We start from the raw sequence: 23,573 nt of genomic DNA, 5'->3' as shown, positions 1-23,573 counted from the left end.
CAACCCCCCCCCCCCCCCCCCTCAAGTTGGAGCATGCGAATATGAAATTCCCAACTTGTGAAGGAGAAATTCAAATTGTCTTTGCCCAAGAGCCTTTGTGAAAATATCAGCCAATTGCGAATTGGTAGGAATATATGAAGGTAAAATCAAATCATCTTTAAGGGTGTGTTTGAAAAGCAGGAAAATGACTTATGGAAAATGTTTTCTAGAAAATGTGTCATTTTCTAGAAAATGATTTCATTTCCGGTGTTTGGTTGTATTCTGAAAAACTGTCGTTGTGTGTTTGGTTCACTTTCCGGAAAATGAGTAGAAATGTATAATTATATATTTTTATAATTTTATTTAAAATATAAAAATATATAAAAAATATACAAATTAATAATATTTATTGTATTATTAAATATAATAAATAGTATAGTTGTTTTGAGATCAGACGTGAACCACCTTACACCACCATCATCTTCAATATTCACCTTCCCTCCCTCAGCTACCCAAATCAGCAGCCGCAACAATGAACGATGACGGTGACCGGCGAGTCCTCCTCTAGATCCAGCGAATCAGCGATGAGGTGCGGCTACGACCATCTCCTTCTGTTCTTTTCTTCCCTAGACGAGAGGCGACATGGTGACCGGCGAGTCCTTCTCCAGATCCGGCGAATCAGCGATGAGGTGCGGCGGCAACCATCTCCATCCTCGGTTCTTTTCTTCCCGTAGACGAGAGGCGACATCTTGGACTGCTCGGCGGCGACATCCTGGACTGCTCGGCGGCGACATCCTGTACTGCTCGATCGGCTTGGCCTTGTAGGAAGCGAACTCCGAATTCCGGAAGTCATTTTCCGGAAAAAAGTATTGATTTTCCATGGTCAACGGAAGTTGTTTTCCGTTGACCATATTTTCCAAGCCTTCCCAAACAAAGAAAACCCGGAAAATGATTTCCGGAAATCATTTTTCGGGTTTCCAAACACAGCCTAATTGCATCTCGAACAAAATGGCAATCCACTTCAATGTGTTTTATTCTTCATGAAAGACCGGATTCTTTGCAATATGAAGAGTCGATTGACTGTCACAAAACAATTTTATAGTTTTGGGATGATGAACCCCCAAACTTAACAACAATCCCTTTAACCATTTGAGTTCACAAGTAATGGCCACCATATATCTGTATTCCGCTTCCGCGGAAAAACGAGAAATGGTATTTTGCTTCTTTGTTAAGATTGGAGAATGGCCAAGAAACACCAACCAACCAGTAAGGGATCGTCGAGTAGTAGGACATGCGGCTCAATCCGAATCACACCATCCATGTATGTAGTGTTAGATCACTATCTGCTCGTAGGAGAATCCCTTGACCCGGGGTACCTTTCAAATAACAGACAACTCTCAGAGCAGCTTCCTAGTGCTCATCATGTGGCTCCTGCATGAACTGAGACAAGACATGAACAGAGTATGCAAGATCTGGTAGGGTTACGGCCAAGTAGATAAGTCTTCCGACAAGACGCCAATATGCTGCAGGATTCGAGAAAATTGGGCCGCTAGCTAGGCCGAGTTTGTGGTTTTGCTCAATAGGACCACTAACCGGCCTAGCCCCCAACAATCCTGCTTCAAAAATAATATCAAGGGTATATTTTCTCTAACACAAAAATAATCCAGAAGAGCTGCGGGCAACCTCAATACCAAGAAAGTACTTTAGAGTGCCGAGATCTTTCATATGAAAACAATCACTGAGATAAGCCTTAAATGTCTTCAGAGCAGCGGAATCATTCCCAGAAATGATGAGATCATCGACATAAACAAGTACATTTATCTGAATTCCACCCCGAGTGAAGGTAAATAAGGAGTAGTCGGAACAGGATTGTAAGAAACCATATCCTTTCAAGGCCGTAACAAGTTTTGCAAACCAGCACCGTGGTGCCTGCTTTAATCCATACAAGGACTTGCGCAATCGACACACTAATTTAGGATCCGATGCCTCAAAACCTGGTGGAAGATTCATATACACCTCTTCGAGGTCGCCATGCAAAAAAGCATTATGCACATCCATCTGATGTAGATCCCAATTTTTTGAGAATGGCAAGAAATGCGTGAATAGTAACCATTTTGGCAACAAGAGCAAAAGTTTCAGTGTAATCGATGCCTTTTTCCTGATGATTACCGAGAGTCACTAATCTTGATTTGAGTCTTTCAATCGACCCATTTGAGTTATATCTGATCCGATATACCCAATGACTCCCAAGAGCCTTTTTCCCAGGTGGAAGATGCTCAAGAGTCCAAGTTTGATTTTCTTCTAGGGCCCGAATTTCATTTTTCATAGACTCTTTCCAGCCACTGTGTGTCATTGCTTCCTTAAAAGATTGTGGTTCTTTTTCAGAAAGAATAGCTGCTAGAAAAGTTTTGTATGGTAGACAAAAATTGTCACAATTTAAGAATTTATATCATGTGCTAAAGGATAGGGAGTACCTGAGGAAGACTGTGGAAACGGTGTGACAGAGGATGGACTTTTAGCAATAGTAGAATTAATAACATAGTCGTGCAACCACACTGAAGGAGCCTTATTTCTCATACCTCGACCCATCTCAACATTCTGATCCTGGTTATTTGGAATAAGATTACTAGTGTGGCATTCAGTTTAAGAGGTGAAATCAGGTGTGAGGTTTGACTCTGGTTGAGAGGTTGGCTCGGGTGTGGAGCTTAGTTCAGGTTGAGGGTTTGGCTCAGGTTGAGGGTTTAGCTCGTTTGTGGAGCTTGGCTCGGCTTCTTCAATAATCACAGAAAAATCTTCGTGAACAAATTATTCATGAGGAATGGCAGTCGTATCCATGAGGGGAAAGGGAAAATTATCTTCAAAAAATTTCACATCGCGGGAAACAAAAATTCTTTAGTCTCAAGATCAAACAGCTTCCAACCCTTCTTCCCAAATGGATATCCCACAAAGATGCACTTTCGACTTTTACTAGCAAATTTATCACCTTTTTGCTTTTTGATTGTGAGCAAAGCAGAAACACCCATGATAAATGCCAAAATGTTCATGTTTTCACCTTGCATTTAAGTTTATTTTCCTTGTCATTTGTTATAATTTTGCCCAAAATGGTCTCATTTGATTCATTTGTGTGTTTAGGCCCAATTCTTGGTGATTTAGATGAATTGAATGATTTTTGGAGCATTTCGGATACATGTAGAGTCAATGGGAGCCAATGAGAAGCTATGAAGATGGGAGAAACACCTCTAAGAGAGCCAAATTATGGTGTTTTTATTGGTCTTGGTCATTTGGACAAACAAAGGCAAAATTGGAGCAAAAGAGCAAGAAATTGAGATTCCCGCACAATTCGTCCACTGCTCAGTTTTTTGACCATATCTCTGCGTAGGAATGTCCAAATCAAGTGATTTTTATATCATTGGAAAGCTAACTTTAAGGGCTACAACTTTGATGAAGACAACAAATGCTAATTCAAAATATTTAGGGGTGAAAATTAGCCTAGAAGACGAGTAATGTGCACAGAAATCCTTCCCGCAGAAGGCCACAATTGTGGCCACGGGTCTGGCCACGCCCATGGCCATTGGGCATTATGCCCCGCATTTCTGGCCACGGGCTTGGCCACACCCGTGGCCAGCCTTTTTTGCTTGTATTTAACCCTGTTTTTAGCCATTTCAACTTGGTTCCGACCCATTTTAGAACCCTAGCTTCTCTCTTTCATTTTCTTTGATATTTTTAGGTTAGATTAGACTTATATTTAGGTTCCTAAACATTTTGGAAGCTTGGATTGAAGCATTTAAACTTGGATTTCAAGGATTTCATATCCATTTTCACTAGATAAGTTCTTCTTGTTTTTATTTCATTTCTTGCAATTTACTTTCTTGTTTTATTGCTTTGATCTTTACCTTGTTTTTGTTATGGAATTCCTTGTTGATTATGAATCTTGTGTTATTTTCATTATGCTTATGTGTGATTAGTTCTCCTTGGAGGGAGGTAGGGATGTAGGCTAGGTATTTGATGGATGATTTTGAATTGGTTAATGAAAGTTAAGATATGACTTTGATGTTGTTGATTGCCATGATTATTTGAGTCCCGATTAGGGAGTGACAACCTAATCTATGTTGAAGGAGTTGATCAACCATGCTTTACCTTTGAGAAAAGGTGAGTGTGTGATGTTATGAACACCAAGTGTTTGATGAAATGCCTCTTAGACATTCTTGAGTCATGAGAATGTCCTTGAATGTTCTAGGAGTGTGGGATGACCTTGAGAAAGGCTTCCCTATTGTTATATGACATCTATCATCTTTTGGTCCCCAATTTGGTTTCAATATCTTGACCTACCTTTAGTTCCTATCTACCTCCACTTTATTATCAATTGTTTTCATTATAGTTTGTTGTTCGATATTGTGTTTGTATCCAAATCAACCCTTCGGTTTAGCTAGATTTCTATAAGGAACATTAGTATCTTATGCTTGGAACACTAAAGCTCTACTCCTATCGCCAATCCTTGTGAGAACGATATCCGGTGTAAGGATACCCTCTTGCACATCCACTCACCCAAAAGCACTACTTCATCAACCCAAAAACACGAATTGTGTTGTAAGATGGAGGACTACCAAAAAGAATTTCAAAGGAAGTTTTGTTGTCAAGTAACGGTGTTGGTGTTTGATTTATTATATGTGCGGCCGCAAGAACACATTCTCCCCAAAAATAAATTGGCAAATTGGATTGGAATCTCAAAGCTCTTGCTACATTGAGAATGTGTTTATGTTTCCGCTCAACCCTACCATTTTGTTGAGGAGTTCCCACACAAGAAGTTTGAAATAGAATTCCAGTCGCAGGAAAAAAAATCACGCAAGCATTTGAATTCAGCACCGTTATCACTCTGAACGACTTTGATTGATTGAGAGAATTGTCTATCAATCATAGCCACAAAAGACAAAAACATTTTGAGAACCTCATTTTTATCGATCAACAAATAAATACAAACTGCTCGCAAATAATCATCTATTATAGTCAAGAAATAACGTGCACCTCAAGAAGATTGATGTTTGTAAGGACCCCACAAATCACAATGTATTCGAGATGCTCTATTGTTACTCAAAGGAAATTTTTATCTAGGTTGCTTAGCACGAAAACAAACCTCACAAGCTTTATTAAAACTTCTTGCAGTAGTGCCAACAGACGGAAGTAGCTTCATCACTTTTTCAGGTGGATGACCCATTCGTTGATGCCAAAGATCGACTGAAGTTGTCACACCATTCACTGTAAGATGTTGCACTGAATCAGTTCCCTTGAAGTAGTAAAGTACATCCCGTCTAACACCCGTTATAATCATCTCCCTCGATTGGTCCTGTATAGCACACATATAAGAGTTAAAGTGAACACTGCTCTGCATATCATCATTTAACTGATAAACCGAAATAAGATTGCAACTTAAAGACGAAACATAAAGAACATGATTAAGAGTAATTTTGTCCATTAATCGAACCAAGCCTTCTTGAGTCGCAACCACTGTTTTGCCGTTGGGTAAACCAACAGGGTAGTGAAATATATCTTTTGCATTAGTCATCTAAGTGGAATCACCAGTAACGTGACGAGAGGCCCTTGTGTCAATTATCCACAACCGTGTATCAAACTTACCATTCAATGGATCATCAGAAACTTTTGTACCACTAATCAGCCCTGTTAATGCCTTCCATTGAGGTTGGGGAGGCGGCGCCAGCGGCTGCTCGTCGTCGGCCATTGATGAGTTCATGCGCAGGTATAAACCTTAGCGACTGATACCATGTAGAATACAAACAAAAGAGGAGGAAAAACTGATGTGTTATTGTTCTGATGAAACCTTAATACAAACACTGCTTATATAGTGCCATGAAGATATTAAAAATATAAAACAATAAATACAATAGTTTTGGGAAAAGAAAGAGACACACGAAAAATACCAAGAGACACACAAATATCTTTGAAATATCTCAACAATTAAAATTCAATACAATCTCAATCTAGTTGGTCGGACGATTAATTTAATAATTATAAAATTTCAAGTTTAATTTCTAATAAAAGTGACCTAAAATTTAATAATTATAAAATTTCAAGTTTATTAATAATTTCTAATAAGAGTAACCTAATTACGTTTAGTTGCTACGTACTTTGTTTAGTTAAGAACGCAATTCTATGAATCTATCATAGGCTTATTTGACTTTTTTGCTTTCTTATTAAGAGATAGAAGTTTGGTACGGTGTTGTGCATGTTGACTCTACTTGATCCGCGCTGGACCATACATTGTCAAGCATTCGACTTCAAATGTCAAATCTTAGGAGTTGGTCCAACAGCTAAATAGTACGTGCAAACGTAAACGTTTGAAATTCTGGTGGAGAAAATAATAATTTAAATAGTAATCAAAAGAGTTAATTCTATTTTATCCTAGATTTATAAGTGACAATCTATTTTAGTCATTTTTTTATTAGAACATCCTCATTTGGTCCTAGTATTATTGTGGCATAACCATTACTAATCCTTCATCAATAAAATCGTTAAAATATCGTTAAATACAAAGACATTTCAATTTTTTTTTTATGCAAAGTATGTTGAACCGCTATATTTTTTATGTTTATTTTTTAAAAAAACATCTATAATTGAAGACCCGAATATTCTTGTATTTAACGATATTTAAACTGTTTTGTTGATAAAGGACCAAAAATAGTCATGACACAATAATACTAGGACCAAAAGTAGATGTTTTGATAAAAAAGGACTAAAAGCGGATTGCCACCTATAAATCTAGGGCCAAAATAGAATTAACTCTTAATCAAAATATAATATACGTAACATTATATCATTTTAACCACTTCATTTTTTGCTTATAATGATAGGTTACTTATATTTATTCAACATGTTACTATTTATTGGAAGGTCATAATTTTTACCTAATTAATGTATATAGAAAGTGAAGGTATAAAAAGAATAATATTCAAATAAGCCATTAAATTGTACATCATATGTAATTTGGCCACTAAAATTTAAAAAATGTAATTGAATATCTAAATTAATTAATTTCACGCAATTCGTTCAATTTATTGAAAAAATATTTTACTACCCGGTTACAACGCAACATGTGAATTTTTTAAGACGAAGACCTTTCTTCCTCCATAGCCAAAGGCAAATTGAAGAAAGGTTCTTCGTCTCCAGGTTATAGACGAAGTTCTTCATCTCGAATTGGAGATGAGGAGGGAAAGGGAGTGTTTTTAAAAAATAATAATAATAATTTTAATTTATTAAAATATATTTTTTTTAAAAATTGCGTGACACTCAGTAATCAAGTAGTAAAGGGTTTTACTTACTTAATCAAGTCGTAATCAAAAAACAAAAGGGTTTTACTTATAAATACCTTACTAAAGCACAAGAATCAATACCCCCACACTAGAGTTTAAACTTGAGACCTCTAACTAGAGAAGTCACACTTATGCCGCTCAACCACAAAGTCTTTGACCAATTTAATAGTTTATTTAAGTATTATTTCAAGTATAATATGTCACTACTCATATCGTATTTCAATAAAATAACTGTAAAGAAAACGTATAATAAACCCATCATAGAATTCTAATTGAAAATAACATGAGAAACCAAATTAACAACTACGGGATCATGCATGTTTGAACAAAGTATGAAATATACCTTACATTTCAACGCGCAAATAATTGAGGAATTAAAATTGGATACAAACAATTTCCACATAAATACCCCTAACCACTCTCAATTATATATTTTTATATTTTTATTACAAAAACATATAGTCACGTTTTATTCCAACTCCCAATCATATTTAATCCTCAACCCAGCTATAATTATTGGGGCCGACTACCCCATTTAATCATGTCACACAATTTTTTTATATGCAAAATATATATATATATATATATATATATATATATATATATATATATATATATATATATAATTTTTTAAATGCCAAATTAAAGAATAGAATATTGTTACCTCAAGACTTCGCAGTTATTGTCCCCATAAAAAAATCAAGTGTACCCAAACTTCTTCTATCATAAATAATAACGATAGTAATAAAATATTCTAATTCCTCCTTAAAATACTTGAAAAAAAATTGTCTCGTTGGATCTTTGTTACGGAGTATTTATTTCAAAAAAAAAAACATTTTACGATTAAACTCTTTTTCTTTTAACTCAGTTTTTCTTACAGAATTTTTCTCAATGCATGAATTTTAATGAGGCAATAAAGCAACACATGAATTATCTATATATTATGTACTCTTTTTCTTGTTTAGGTTTTTTTCATATGATTTTTTTAACGAGTTTTAACGAGGCATGACTATGGTTATATAATGTCTATGTAAGTGTTATAAATATTTTAATATGGACATTATGACCATTCATGGCAATATTTTTGTAACGATCATCATTTTAATTACCGTCCTTTAATTGTTGTATTATATATTTGTAAGGATTGACCGAATAAAATGGCTCTCTTGAATTTCTCTGTCTCTACTCTTTGCTCTCTGTATATACATTTTCTTGTTATGTTTATTCTATCTTCACAATATCGTCTACAAGTTCACCGGTTATAAGTTAACAGGCTAACAAGTACAATAAACTATAACATAAACAACTAATATAACAACTATTTTCTTTCAAAAAATATATACATGTATATATATATATATATATATATATATATATATATATATATATATAAAACTATGGAATCATATTTGAACAAAGTACGAAATATGCCTTACATCTGATGAGGAATCAAAGGATACGTACAATTTTTCCATAAATACCCCAACCACTCTCAATTACAGTATATATTTTTAATACTTTTATATCAAATTTTTTATTTTATTTCACTTAGTCACGTTTTATTTCAACTCTCAATCATATTTTATCCTCAACCCAGCTATAATTATTGGAGCCTACTACCCCATTTAATCATGTCACACAATGTTTTTTTATATGCAAAACAAAACAAAAAAATTATTTTTATATATTTAAATGTCAAATTAATAAAGAATAGAATATTGTTACCCAAGACTTTGCAGTTATTGTCCCCATTAAAAAATCAAGTGTGCCCAAACTTCTTCATCATGAATAATAACGATAGTAATAAGATACTACGTATTATAATTCTTCCTTAAAATACTTGAAAATAATAATAATAAATTATCTGTTTCAATTTTTGTTAATTTTATTGAAATGTGCACTCTCAATAAAAAATTTTATTTCAAAAAGTTTTTTATTTAGTTGAGCAGAGATTATTCAATTTGAAATCTTATAATTACCTTTGAAATTTTATAATTACCAAATTAAATGTGAGATGAGTTGATACCACCTCTATCTGTTATCCTGTTCATTAATACAGAGAAAGAGACACAATTTAAACCGCTAACTGTAGAGAGAAAGACGTACACCTTAAACTCAAAAGTCTCCGCCAGAACATCCTCAACTTCTTCCTAGTAATTACTAACATGGTAATGATAATTATGTGCCATTCTTTCTCCTCTTTGATTACTCTCAGATTATAAACATTTGTTTTGTGTCGGCAATCGCAGGAAGATCAAGATGAATTTTGGAGCTGCGCTACATCTGATCTTTTCCTCAAGGTGTTTATCTGTGCATCTATTCTGGGTGGGTTAGTTAATTACCCTCTACTAATCACCAAACCTATTCTTTAATCTTTACCGTAGGTTATGTGTTTAAATTCTTCTTTTCAAATATGATGAACTGTTCTTCAGTGATACTGATGGCGGTGACGGCGCTAGTGCTCAAACTACTGGGCTTTTGTGCTGGTTTTGCGGCGGCGGCGGTGCCGGAAACTGCGTCGGAGAGCAGCGGATTGTTGCCGAAAGATGTGGGCCCGGTGATCATATACGGCGCGTTCGAAGAAGAGGATGAAGAGTCGGGGAAATGCAGCCGGAGCAGCTCGTCGGAGGATTTGTACGAGGGACACGTCTGCGTAATCTGCTACGACAAGAAACGAAGTTGCTTCTTCGATCCCTGTGGTCACTGCGCCACGTGCTATGCATGTGCCAAGAGGTATATTCCATGTTTCACTCCAAAACCTATGACATCTAGACCGTATTTACTTCAATTTTTATTATTATTATTTTTTTTACTTTTCACATTGAAAAAAAATACAAATAAATCGGGGTTTAATTTTGTTGTATGTTTTGTTTCTCGTTTTTTTTTTTTGTAATATAGAGAATATTTTGTGTTAGTAAATACTACAACTTATAAGTTATAATACAGGGTTGTAGAAGATGCAAGGACTTGCCCATTTTGCCGAAGAATTATTCACAAAGTCAGAAGATTGTTTAGCCCATGAAATTCGATTACAAAATGCTGTAACTGTTGTAAACTTTATATAGGTTAATATGTAAATGTTAGTTTAACACTCTGGTATAATTTGCGAATTGTTACCAATAGGCAGAGTTTACTCAAGGTATACTCTCGAGTGCAGATGTAAATGTAAGTTGCTAAGTTGTACAGTTTTCCGTATATTAATATTTTATAAATTCAAACCCAATTAATTCCCTTTTTTTGTTTTCTGATTTATTTTGTTTTCATTCTTTACTTCCTATTCTTTATTTTCTGTTTAAAAAAAAGTGTTAATAACATTCATTTTTACAAATTTATTTTTAGATATATATAGTCAAATAAATGATAAAGATTATGTTTTCTATTAAAAACTAAAAAAAATCTCCAATTTTCTAAAATATTGAAAGATATTTTCACTTTTCAAAATGAAAAATTATACTAATAATTTTTATTTTTTTTTTTACAATTCTTCAATTCTATATAAAATTTTTTTTAAAAAAATCTTCAGTTTTTTATTTTTTTTTTGAGTTAGTAGCTGGACTTTAAAATCGTCAGAATTACAGTCTATGAAAGAGTAATGGGGCATTTGAGTGGAGTCACCATCAATTGGGCCTGCAATCTAGTAAATAAAAGTAAGGTTTTACACAATTGGGTCTACACTAACATATTTGGTCCAGTTAAGTCCATATCTTTATTTGTCGGTCGTATAGATAATAGAGTATAGACAAAGACGTGACATATATTATGTTGTGCCTTTCCTTAATCTCTTCGTCATAGGTTAATGCTTCGCGACCGTGCCCGTTTCCCATGCCGGTGCGTAAATGAAAACGCCAACTAACATGCCCTACTGAATTTACTCACACTTCCAGTGCTTCACTTGCTTCCTCTCTTTCATTCATCACACTCGACTGATGCATTCATTCTTTCTGCTAATATTTCAATCAAATAACATCTCCATTTCCATCTCCATAGCCATCGCTATCTTTTCAAGGTAATTAATATTTCAAGATGTGGTTAATTATTTGTATAATATTATAATATTTATTTTTTATATATAGAGAGAAAAGAGTAATGCACAAGCAAGCATACATATCTCTTTCGGGTTTAATTTGCTCTAGCTTAGAAGCGATCCAAAGTCACGGAATCGCTTTGAGAATATAAATTATACAATCATGAAAATATGTGATGTTGACTTTCATTGAATATGTTGAAAGATAAATTAAGAGTATGTTCGGTTGGTGGGTTTAGGGATAAGGTATGAGTATCAAAGCGATTTTTATTGTTTGATTGATAGGTTTTTAGAATATTATTATGAGTTTGGAATACCCCATTAATTGGAAAACACATACCCTAATGAAATAAGGGTTTTATTTTCCTTCCTCCTATCTTCTCCAATTATTAATAATCATTCTCATTCCACCCTACTACCAAACATGCAAAATACTTTTACCAAAACCATTACATTTACTAAGTATTTGATACTCATACCAATTCTGATTCTAATGTGCAAACCAAACGCACCCCAACTAAAGTAGATAAAGCAGAATGCGATACTGCACAACTATATCACTTTCTCTTTGATGCTTACTTCTAGAAGTGATCGAAGTTCAAATATTGTGAGTTTGTCCAACTTCGTCTAGTTGTTGACTTGGTAATCACAAGATTACAAATTCTACTTTTGATGGAAGTTGTATAGTGACTTTCTTAATTTGAGTCGATCAGTTATAAGTAAACCTACTTTACTTTATTTCCTCGTAGTCATTTGTCGGTTAGAGTCACGAGGCCATATTTACTCGGTGCATACCCTTAAATAGTGACTGTGTGTTTCTCATGTCATTCAAAAACTATATATTAAAGTTAATGGGAGTTTGGTTAGAAGGGAGGAATTATGGTGTAAATAAATTGTAATTCGTGTTAATGTCATTCAGAGTCCTCTGAGTATAATGGTTCTTTGACTTTCAAATTGTTACCACTCATGGTCCAAGTTTACCACCTATGGTCCTTTCAACTTTCAAAATTTAATCAGTCGTGGTTAAAATTTGATAGTTGAATGACCATGGGTGATTAACTTGAACCATGGATGATAATAATGTTAAAGTCAAAGGAGCACAAGTGGTCAATTTGAAAGCTTATAATAACTATACTCAGAGGACCAAATGGTATTAACTCATCGTAATTCTATGGTAAATGAACAAGGTGGAAATAAAGTAGAAATTCAAATTATATTATTTTGTGTGAAGAAGAAAATTTATGGGAATTGAAAGGAAAATATTAAAATGCCCTTGGTAATAATAATAATAATAATAATAATAATAATAATAATAATAATATCATCAAGGATAATGTTGTATTTTCATCTTTGTTTTTTTCCATTCACCACCAAATTGGAATTTAAATGGGGAGTCCTATAAATTTTAATCCCACAAATGGAGACACAGAATTACAATTTTCTCTAATCTAACAATATAATGCCAAGGACCTTGTGGTCCAGTGCCATCAAACCATTCCCTTTATACGGGAGGTGGTGGATTCGAGCCTATGTTGAGAAAGTAGTTATAAACAGATACTGCATTGAGGTTGTAATTAAATTACAACGACATCCTACCAAACATGTACTTACTGCATGTAATTAAATTCCTGTTAATTTCAAGGGCTTTATGGCTTTATATACCATTATTATACCATTTATGGTGTGGGCATTTAAGTCATCTTTACCAAATAACAATATGACTACAAGCCATTAATTGCACCATAAGTCTACTAAAGTTAAGCAGTTACTGCTTAGAGTGGACCCAAGGCATAGTCTCCAAAACTTCATTCAATTCATTCATTGCAGGTATTGACTTTTTCATATTTGCAGCAACAGGTGTTGATGAATGAATTGAACCATTGCCCCAAAACTGCAATGTTTGATAGGTTACGTTGTGAATTGTGATGAGTAATAAAGTTAAAAGTTAAAACATTTGACGTCTTTATTTTTATTTTTTTTTATTTTAAGGTAAACGTAGCTATTTCATTAAATCATATCATAAAATGTTTACATCAACTATCAATGAATGGTAAATCATTCCTTACCGTCAGATATAGAAACAACTTTTCTAACTGTGTGTGTGTGCATATAATATATATACATATAATATATGTGTGTGTATATATATATATAACATATATGTATATATATTATATGTATATACATATATGTATATATATATATGTGTACACACACACACATATGTATATATATACATATAATATATATATATATATATATATATATATATATATATATGTATATATATATATATATATGTATATATATATATATATATATACATATATATATATATATATATGTATATATATATGTATGTATATGTATATATATATATGTATACATATATATATATACATATACATACATATATACATACATACATACATATATATATATATATATATATGTATATATATATATACACATATACATACATATATATATATACATATATATATATATATATATATATATATATATATATACTAGTATCGTACCCGCGCGATGCGCGAATGTAAGTAATGCTATTATTTAATCGAAGTTATTCGAAGTTATTGTAATGCAATAAACGTTTCTAAAATTTGATTAAACAAATTTATTATTTAATATTAGAAATTTACGAATTTTCAAAAATTTCATGGTACGCAACATTGGTAGTATAATTACTACTTCCTCCACCTTCGTTGGCTATCAAAATTCTTAAACATTTAGGGTTGCTAATCCTTGAAGCAGCAATATACAATTGACCATGAAAAAAAACTGGTTTACATAAGAGTAACCCTACATGAGTTAAAGTTTGACCTTAAATTTTGTTGATAATCATTGTGTATGACAACATTAAAGAAAATTAGCTTATTTGGAATTTAAATGACATGTTTAATGTTTGTCCCTGACTTTTGCCATGCAATTATTGTAAAATGACCAATTAACACTACAATAACAACAATATGCCAACATTCTCTAAAAAAAAACATATATATATTAATAACTATATTGTATGAATTCATATTACTATCTAAATCATATAAAATAATAAAACAAATTTTAAAAATTAAATTATTTGAAAAAGAAATTATATTATTTTTATAGGAGCATATTACATTTTTTCATACGTTCTTTTTAATCTATGCTAACTGCCAAATTGCCAAATAATTTATCAGTAGTAACTGCCAAATAATTTATCAGTATTGTCCCTGTCTTTGCTTTTTGTAGGCAATGGATATTCTTAATATGTATTTGAGACCACAAATACGTTCTTTTTAATCTATGCTAACTGTCTAGATTTAGGAAAACAACTCAATTAGGAAAAATACTAACTTTATTTTTTTTTTTAAATAAAGTAATATCGAGATGTACATGCAATTTATTTACCAAAAGAATAAATTTTTCTTCTCACTAATAATAACCAAAAATATTTATGGGATAACGGTAAAAAATATTACAATCTAAAAAATAATTCATTATAATACTTTAAAAATTATATCATTTTAATAATATTATAGTAGATATTAATAATAATAATAATAATAATAATAATAATGATAATAATGATAATAATAATAATATTAATATTTATAAGATTAATAATAAAATGGTTAGTGAGCAAAGATCCGTTGTCGAGAAGCTTCTTCATTCCAGCATTTCCCTCTCTCTCTACACTCCCCTCACGATGAGCTCCTACTTCTCTCTAAAAATTTGGCCAGTTCGATCGTTTAATCTTGCCATTCTGAGTGTTAAATGCGTATATCCTTTCCGAAATCCTTGATTTTGGAATGGATCTTTTGATTTTATGTGTCATGCAGACTTAGCCCGGTGACTACATGTAGCCGGATATTTTTTCCAGGTCCGAGTTCGCCGGAGTTGATTTTGTAGGGAGTTCAGAGTTTGTCTTCCGGCATTGTAGACCTTATACTCTGCAAATGTCATCGTAATGTTCTGTTCCGGGTTGTTGTAAGAACTCGGTTCCGGTTTGGTACTCCCATGATATGGTTAAGATAATTTTTTTGAACCTGATAATTGGCTAGATGCTTACATATTCATTGATTCTGGAAGTTTTTACCGGAACTCACTACCATTTATACTGACCTAGTCTAACATTTTAAGCATGTATAGCATTGCCTCCCACTTTCACTACCATTTAAGATCTAGGAATTTTACTGGCGATTCATGTAAGTTCTGTCTAACAGTGTGTTGAATTCATGTAAGTATCATATAATTCTGTCTAACAGTGTGTTGAATACTTCATATGCATTAATATATATACACTGTTGCTTACCGCCATCATATCTATTATTAACCACATATATATATAGACTTAAACTTAACTGTACTAAAATTTGAGTAGAGAGAAGTACCTTTGTTTTGCTAATGATGTTTCATCTTAGACCCAATAATAACTAAAGGTGTATAAAGTCCCTTTTATATAGATTACCACATGTTGGAGTGTTTACCCAGGAATTTTTGGAGAGATATGTTCTGAAAATGTATAGAGTCCCTTTTATACTTGACTGTTTAAGTCTCATATTTCGAGAAGAATTTATAGAGTTTCTTGGAAAACTTATAAAGCACAGATAAGGTTTACGTGTGCTAATAATTACCTGTGTCCAAATATTCATGTTTCTCTCTTTTTCCTACACTATATATCTCTCTTTAATTAAGTTTTTCAGATGTGTATTTGAATTAGAAGCATTGTGAATAGAATATCAATTTTAGTTTTGAGACATGCTCTTAATCACGAATTTCATAGACACACATTAACTCCAAATAGTATATATACACATTAATTATTACTAATAATATTAATCCTATTTTTGGACCACAATAATCCTATTAATAATGAATTACCTAATATTATATACTATATTACATAATATTATATTAATTATATTAAATTAGATTAATATTAATATATGTACGCCTCCATTCTCCCACTGCAAGGTCATTCTAGATTAGCAATCCCTCCATCCGATTCCAGAAGTTTCACTCCAACATCTGCTCCCAATTTCCAATTGCATTTCTCTATCCTGTCACTTGTGTTCTTCGCCATTTTATATAGACTTTTCTCCAAATCACACCATGTACTACGGTTATCTGTACAGTCTGCTTTGTGAAGCATTTTCAGAAGGTTCACTTCACGTGAATCTTCGCTGTCGATTTCTAGTCCGTGTATTTGATACTCAACAATTTTTGATAGAATACTACTAAATCTCACACAGCCCGCAGGCAATTCTTGTAAATAGCCCTACCTTATGGTTTGACGACGTTGTTTGTGTTGGATTTTCAATACCACCTGCAGATCGGTTCGGGTAGCACAATACTTTACTGTCTAGGTTGGATCGGTCACCCAAGGTAAGTGTTATACTATATCTTCTACCTAATGGGTATTCTAAGATACACATCTCTACAATTTGAGTTCGATGCATAAAACCCTAACAGTTTAAGCTTGAGTTCTATTTCTTGTTTACTGCCTTACTCCTCTTACAGTATAGATATGTGAAAATCTATAATTTTTAAGCACATGCATATCACTTTTGCGTATTAATTTCAATTCTAGGTTATTCTATTCGATGATTGATGTATATTTGCTTCTATCTCTGTTATAGACTACCGATTGGTCAGAATTAAGTTCAAATCTCTACCTAGAATTGCTCATAGCAGTAGAGATGTTTCATTATTTCATTATATGTTATCATGTATGCTCTAACATTTATTTCTAGTTTGTGAAAATGATGATAAGAAATTCTGATGCTATATACAGAATTCAATATTAAGTTGTCCACTAAATCATCACTCTGCGTTGTAGGGACAACTTAGCTGGCTTTTCTGTGGTAGGATTAGTTAGCTGGATTTTCTGTAATTCTCACGTCAAGTAAACTTACTTCACACTGTTCCTCTTTCATGTTTGGTTAAAATTTTGTTAGTACCATCTCATAGCCTGTATAGCATTGCCTCCCACTTTCAATTTCCTATAGTTTTTTTTTGTTGCAAATGCTATAGTGAACTAAGTTGCATCATCATTGCATTTGCTCACTGCCATGGGTGTTTTCACATTTAAGTTTCACTCCCTTAATAATTGACAGTTTTGCACCTAAGTATTGTTCTTCCCCGAAATCTTTAATGTTTGTAACTTCATAAATTTTAAATTCAAACCCCAGGCATTTAAAAGTTAGCTATCCCTGGAATACTTTCTCTATTTTCTTAGATTCAAATCAGAATCAAGTTAAGCAGCTATTTGGACTTATGTCTTTAGCACGGAAACAATACTGGTAATTTATGATTGTTATAAGCAGAAATATTCCAACTTTTAAAGCAGGTCTCTATTGCAGGTGGAGTAAAAGGGAGATCACCAACACTCTGTAAATTCATTTTTGGTATTAAAACATTTTAAGTTGATACATACTTAAATTATCTTTGATATATTGTTTTAATAATGCTTAGCCACTTAGTAGAAAAATTATCTTTGATATTAACTTGTCTTTATTTGGCTATAAATGTTTGTTCATGATACTATGAATTTGTGTGTTATTTTCTTTGTGTTTTCTTAGACTTGAAATTCCATATTTCATCATGATATCCTAGTATGTAGATTTAGCAGGGGATTTTGAATCATGCCCACATGTCTAACATAACAAAGATCTAGATGACCTTTAAGTACAACCTTTTTGTAAGAAAATGTATTCTGCAGTTCCAAGCAGTTTGTTTCGCATTTGTGGATAAAGAGTAAGTTAAACTTCTGACTGATCAATCTTCAAGTGTGTGTTTGCTTAGACTTGAAAATCCATATTTCATAATGGTATCCCAAGTATGTAGATTTAACAATATGGAGAATACATTTTCCTGAAATTGTATTTTTTTTAGATCTACAAATTTTAATATGATTAACAGACTCTAGTCTACTATTATAGTTGAGCCTATAAATAGTTGAGCCTTCAAGTTTAACCATTAATTTTTTTTTTAATTTTAAGAACCTAGAGCATAGTTTTCAAATTTTTTATATTCAATTGCTTTATAATTAATGTCATACATGGTGAAGCATATTGAAGCTTGTACTTGGAGAAATTCACATTTTTTCTAAGTAATCATCTGAAAGATATATGATGCTTATGTATGGCCATCTTACAGCCAAACTTTATTATTATTTGTATATTATGTATCTCTCCATACTTATATTTACTTAAATACTACACTATTTCTTATTACTATTTTTATTTTATATTGCAGTTTGGTAATGGAAGCTCTTAGTTTTGGTAAAGCTAAATCTCAAAGAAAAATATGCTGCATAGGTATGTCAGTTTTACATTGAAACCTTTTAGATCCAATTTGTTTGGACTTGTGATTTGTCTTGTGTAAATTTGATGAGATAAAAAAACAGTAGAACCCTGTTTGGTCTCCTCCTCATCCCGAGGTGAAAAATTTGAAGGTGTCAATTAATTGATATCTGTCTTAGACATTAGTACCAACTGGCTAAGGATCTTTGACTCTTATGTTTGCTCTCACACTGTGAGACTTATCCTTATCTTTCTTCTCAAACTTCATCCATGTGACCAATTCATCTGCCCATGCAGATTCCAAACGCTGCATTCTCGATCTGCATATATACTGTCAAATTCAAAAATAAGTTTAATGGTATTTTCACTCCTGTCTCTCGAATTTCTTTGCTCCTTCCTCCAGTTTCTTCATCTTATGGTAAATTTATTATCAAACATAACTTCTTTCACATAGTACATAAAAAAGGCATAAATAGAAAGGTGTAGAGGTAGTAACCATAATTGAATTAAACAATTGAGATTAGGTGTGCATTTAAATTTTACCTCTATTTGCAGCAGTGTGTTTCCTCCAGCTACACATTTTCACAACCAATTTGGAGATATGAATTTTTAATGATAGATTTTTCAGAATCTGAGGTCACACATTCATTCACTATTCCATCAGAATATAAATAATACTCAATATTTTGTATTCATCCTAATTTCAATTTTTTATATTTATATAAACAATACTAATTACTGATATTTTAATTACTTTAATTCAAATAATGCAGGTTTAAACTTATTCCAATACTCTTAGAATACATTACCTCTTAACAGGCAAATGGGAGATCCATAAATTTGAATGCAGGTACATGCTCTTCTTCATTTAAAAATTCATTAGGCTTGCTTTAATTAAAGAAGTATAAAAGAGAGTATACACAAATAAGATAAAAGTAAATTAAACATTAGAATTATATCACAACAGTCAACAATCAAGAAAACAATATGCATACATTACATAAATAATCCTATCTACATAAAGTACTGAAGAATTGCATTTTGTAAAGAAGGTATCAGTCAACTTTGTATTCTTTCTTTTTTTATTCCCATAAATGAGTTACTGTTTTTTTCCCATATTGAATGGCAACCCCAAAAAAAAATAAAATTAGAGGACATAGATATTACCTGGTTATACCTTTGCTTTGCTTCAAAATGATTAGCATCTGAGATAAAGAAATCAACACAAATTTGTTTTAAAAACACCAAAAATTACAAATAGAAGGGTTTTTACCTTTCCCGTGTGCTTGACTACGGTTGTCTAGTAGATTCTTGACGTTTTCCCTTGCCAGGCTCTAATTCGGCAAGCTGCTTGCTTTCCTCTCCGGCGAGGCTTCCGGCATCACTGCTGCCCTGCACAAATCACTGCTGCCTTGCACAGCCTAGTTCGGTCGTCAATTATAAACTCAGATGCCTCTACCAAAATGTATTTATAGAACTCCATGGATGGCAGATATGAATGTATCCTATTAATGATAACCCATCGGTTGAGGAAACGATGAGTCTTCAGTAATATCTGCATTGACACACTGCAGCCGGCATTGAAAGGATTGAAATCGAAATACGAAAGGGTTTAAGCAACTTTCGATAAAAAAAGTAATAATAACCTAACGTTTTACGGAAAAAATAAAATAAATATAATTAAGTTTGTTACCTTTCAGACTTCTACCGCCTGATTTTATAAAGGAATCATGTTACCCCTAAAACGGCGCCGTTTCATTGTGGGCGGGAACTTTTGCTAAAACTGCATTTAATGCTGCTCTTGTTGCTATTATATATATATATATATATATATATATATATATATATATATATATGTATGTATGTATGTACGTATATATAAACGCTTCACAGCCATCCACATGTCCAGATCAACGAATCAGATGCAATTTTAAAAAAATGATGCGGTGACATTTTCATAAGTAAGAAATGAGAACGCTTCACAGCCGTCCACATGTCAGATCAACGAATCAGATGCAATTTTAAAAAAATGACGCGGTGGCATTTTCGTAAATAACTAGAACTTTGGTGCACCTAGTTTCACTTACAAGTGCACCTATTTTCGTACCTATTTTTACTTACAAGTGCAAGTAATGTACCTTATTAATATTCATGCACCTATTTTCGCAAATACTTTCACTTACAAATGCAAGTGATTTACATTGTTAATATTCATGCACCTGGTTGCAACCTAGGTGCACCTAGTTATAACATAGGTTGCACCTAGTTATAAAATTAGGTGCACCTAGTTATAACAGTAGGTGCACCACTTATAACATTAGATGCACTTAGTATTGATGCTCACTGTACAATTCAATTGCACCTGTAATACATTTTACTTGCATTTGCAATACATTTTACTTGCACTTGTGCAAGTAATTTACTTTGTTAACATTCATGCACCTGGTTGCAACCTATGTGCACCTAGTTATAGCATTAGGTGCACCTAGTTATAACATTAGGTGCAATTAGTATTAATGCTCATTGTACAATTTACTTGCACTTGTAATACATTTTACTTGCACGTGTGCACCTATTTTCACTTGCAGGTGCAAGTAATTTACCTTGTTAACATTTATGCACCCGGGTGCACCTATGTGCACCTAGTTATAACATGACGTGCACCTAGTTATAACGTTAGGTGCAACTACATTTCGGACACATGTCGCGCTGTGATTCGTCCGCATTTCTCTCCTAGGCGGCCAGTATGCATTTGAACGCAATCCTATATATATATATATATATATATATATATATATATATATATATATGAAGGAGGGAGGAAGAAGCTTGTGCGACGGGGGGCAATGGTGGGAAACGGAGGCCTGGCTGCGAAGGAGGGAGGTGGTGGTGACCGGCTGTGGTGGTGCGGTGGCAAGAGACGGCTGTACGGTGAGTGGTGGAAGGGGAAGTTGCTATGATGATGGAAGGCGGTGGCCGCTCTTCTCCGGCCAACGGCCACCGCCTTCCACCTCCACATACCTCCCCCTTCGTTGCCTTCTCTCCCGCCACCGCCCTCCTTCGACCAACTGCCACCTTTTTTGACGTCTTTAATTAATCACCTAAACTAGTAAGAATAGTTTGTAAAGCAACGCCGATATACGTCACCGTCTTAGCTTGATCCATTATCATAGTAAAGATATCATTTACCATACTCCTGTACTATTGTACATTATATTATCCTTTAATTAATTCCTTATTCTTTTAAGCTTTCCTCGTTTTATCTTGGTTTAACGTAGCTGCAAAAGATCGAGATACAAAATAAAAAAAGAATATCTTGTAAGACTCCTGAGATGAACTTTTTGACAATCACTACTTCTGAGGTAATAATTAAGATTCTTGAACTCTGCATTTTTACTTCTGATCACCGTTTAATGCTGAGTTTCTTGTTGTTGTAATATAATCACGAAGGACTATGATGACCAAACACGAACCAAAAATAGTTATTTAAAAAAAAACAGCTTATTCTCCAGCTCTATGGCCGGAGACCGAAGCTCTTTTTTTAAAAAATAAATAAATAATAATTTTTTAGAATTACTTTTAAAAAATATTTTATATTTGGGTGACCTGTTAGAAACTGGAAAAATCTGCAAATTGAACGAATTGCATGAAACATGTATACTTAGGGATTCAACGGTTGTTTTTTTTTTAAGTTTAGTGACATAATTGCACTATCGTGTGCATTTCGATGACTTATTTGACCCTTATTCCTTTGATAGGATAAGTGGGCAAGCATCCGACCCGGAACCACTAGAGGCAAAGCATGCGGTCACGAGAAAGTCAGTGAGGCCGTCGACCCACTCACCGATGGGCAAGCACCTGGGTGTGGTTTTACAGCAAGTCCATGAGGCAGGTTGCCCGCTCCTTCGTCCCCATGTCGATGCCGATGAGGCCGCCGAAGCCGTAGCCCTTGTTGGCCATAGACTTGAAGCCGACCTAAACTGGGTGTGGTTTTGTAACAAATTTATGAGGCAGTTGGCCCACTCCTCCGTCTCCATGTCAACGCCAATGAGTTCGCCGAAGCCGTAACCCTTATTGGCCATGGACTTAAAGCCGCCATCACGTGATCACCGGAGTTGAGGAGCTGGAGCAACACCGACGATATCGCTGACATGCTGGAGGCGGTGCAGTAGGCCGCCTCTGTGCCTTCCATGGAGGCTGACCTTGAGGATGGTGAGGTTGAAGTGGCGGTTGTAGATGAAGTAATCATAGTCGGGTCCCAACTCCCCAGCGAACATCCGCTGTAGCGACTTCGGCCCTATCACTGTGAACATGGCGGAGGCCTCGATGGACATATTCACGCCGCCGTGCTCACTGAACTTATGGCGGGCGCTAGCCAATGACGCCGCCGGGTCATCCCATATATGCACGGGTGACTTGCAGCCCTTCTTCACCTTCAACATTTCGTCACACTCTCATTCCTTGGAACCCAGCCTTCTTTTGTTCGAAACGTTGACGTTTCAGTGTGTCCACCCCCATAAACGTGTTAGCCTCCATGCGTCTTCCTCCTCGAGTGTATCCGCCTCCATAAGCGTGTTCACCTCTATGCGTCCGCCTCCTCAAGTGCGTCCGCCTCCATAAGTGTGTTCGCTTCCATGCGTTTGCCTCCGAGCATACGTGTAGGGGGGTAAAGGAATGCGAGAGAGGACCCAACGATTATCAATGTAACTATTGGTCATGGTCTGCCCTGATCAATTTTGTTGAATAAAAAAAAATTTCTATTCTTGTTACACTACGTGATTATCGATGTAACTATTAGTCATGGTCCGCCTTATCAATTTTGTTAAAAACATAATTTTACACTCTATTCCCTTAAGGCCGGCACGGGATCCGATCTCGCTAGCTACCTGACAGAAGGGTGTTTTCTTGGTCAAGCTTAAGACTTGGTTAGGAAAA

At 33.9% G+C, this 23,573-nt stretch overlaps 1 protein-coding gene and 1 long non-coding RNA gene across 3 annotated transcripts; both read left to right on the top strand.

Moving 5' to 3' along the window:
• The first annotated feature begins 9,432 nt into the window (after window positions 1-9,432).
• LOC116014425 (E3 ubiquitin-protein ligase APD2-like) lies at window positions 9,433-10,533 on the top strand. Its single transcript, XM_031254478.1, has 4 exons — window positions 9,433-9,469; window positions 9,551-9,626; window positions 9,734-10,034; window positions 10,248-10,533. The coding sequence occupies exons 1-4, from the start codon at window positions 9,467-9,469 to the stop codon at window positions 10,321-10,323; spliced, it is 456 nt and encodes a 151-aa protein (XP_031110338.1). The 5' UTR covers window positions 9,433-9,466; the 3' UTR covers window positions 10,324-10,533.
• A 5,795-nt stretch (window positions 10,534-16,328) lies between these two features.
• LOC116013794 lies at window positions 16,329-20,258 on the top strand. Of its 2 annotated transcripts, XR_004097279.1 has the most exons (6): window positions 16,329-16,719; window positions 17,174-17,741; window positions 18,592-18,653; window positions 18,936-18,996; window positions 19,412-19,488; window positions 19,970-20,258. It is a non-coding gene; the product is annotated as an uncharacterized LOC116013794 (long non-coding RNA). The 2 variants fall into 2 exon arrangements; XR_004097278.1 differs by lacking the exon at window positions 18,936-18,996.
• Window positions 20,259-23,573: the final 3,315 nt, after the last annotated feature.

This window comes from Ipomoea triloba, chromosome 3 (genome assembly GCF_003576645.1).
Source record: "Ipomoea triloba cultivar NCNSP0323 chromosome 3, ASM357664v1".
Lineage (NCBI taxonomy): Eukaryota > Viridiplantae > Streptophyta > Magnoliopsida > Solanales > Convolvulaceae > Ipomoea > Ipomoea triloba.
Note: the sequence above shows the minus strand (reverse complement) of the source record. Positions and strands in the feature narration are given on the sequence as shown.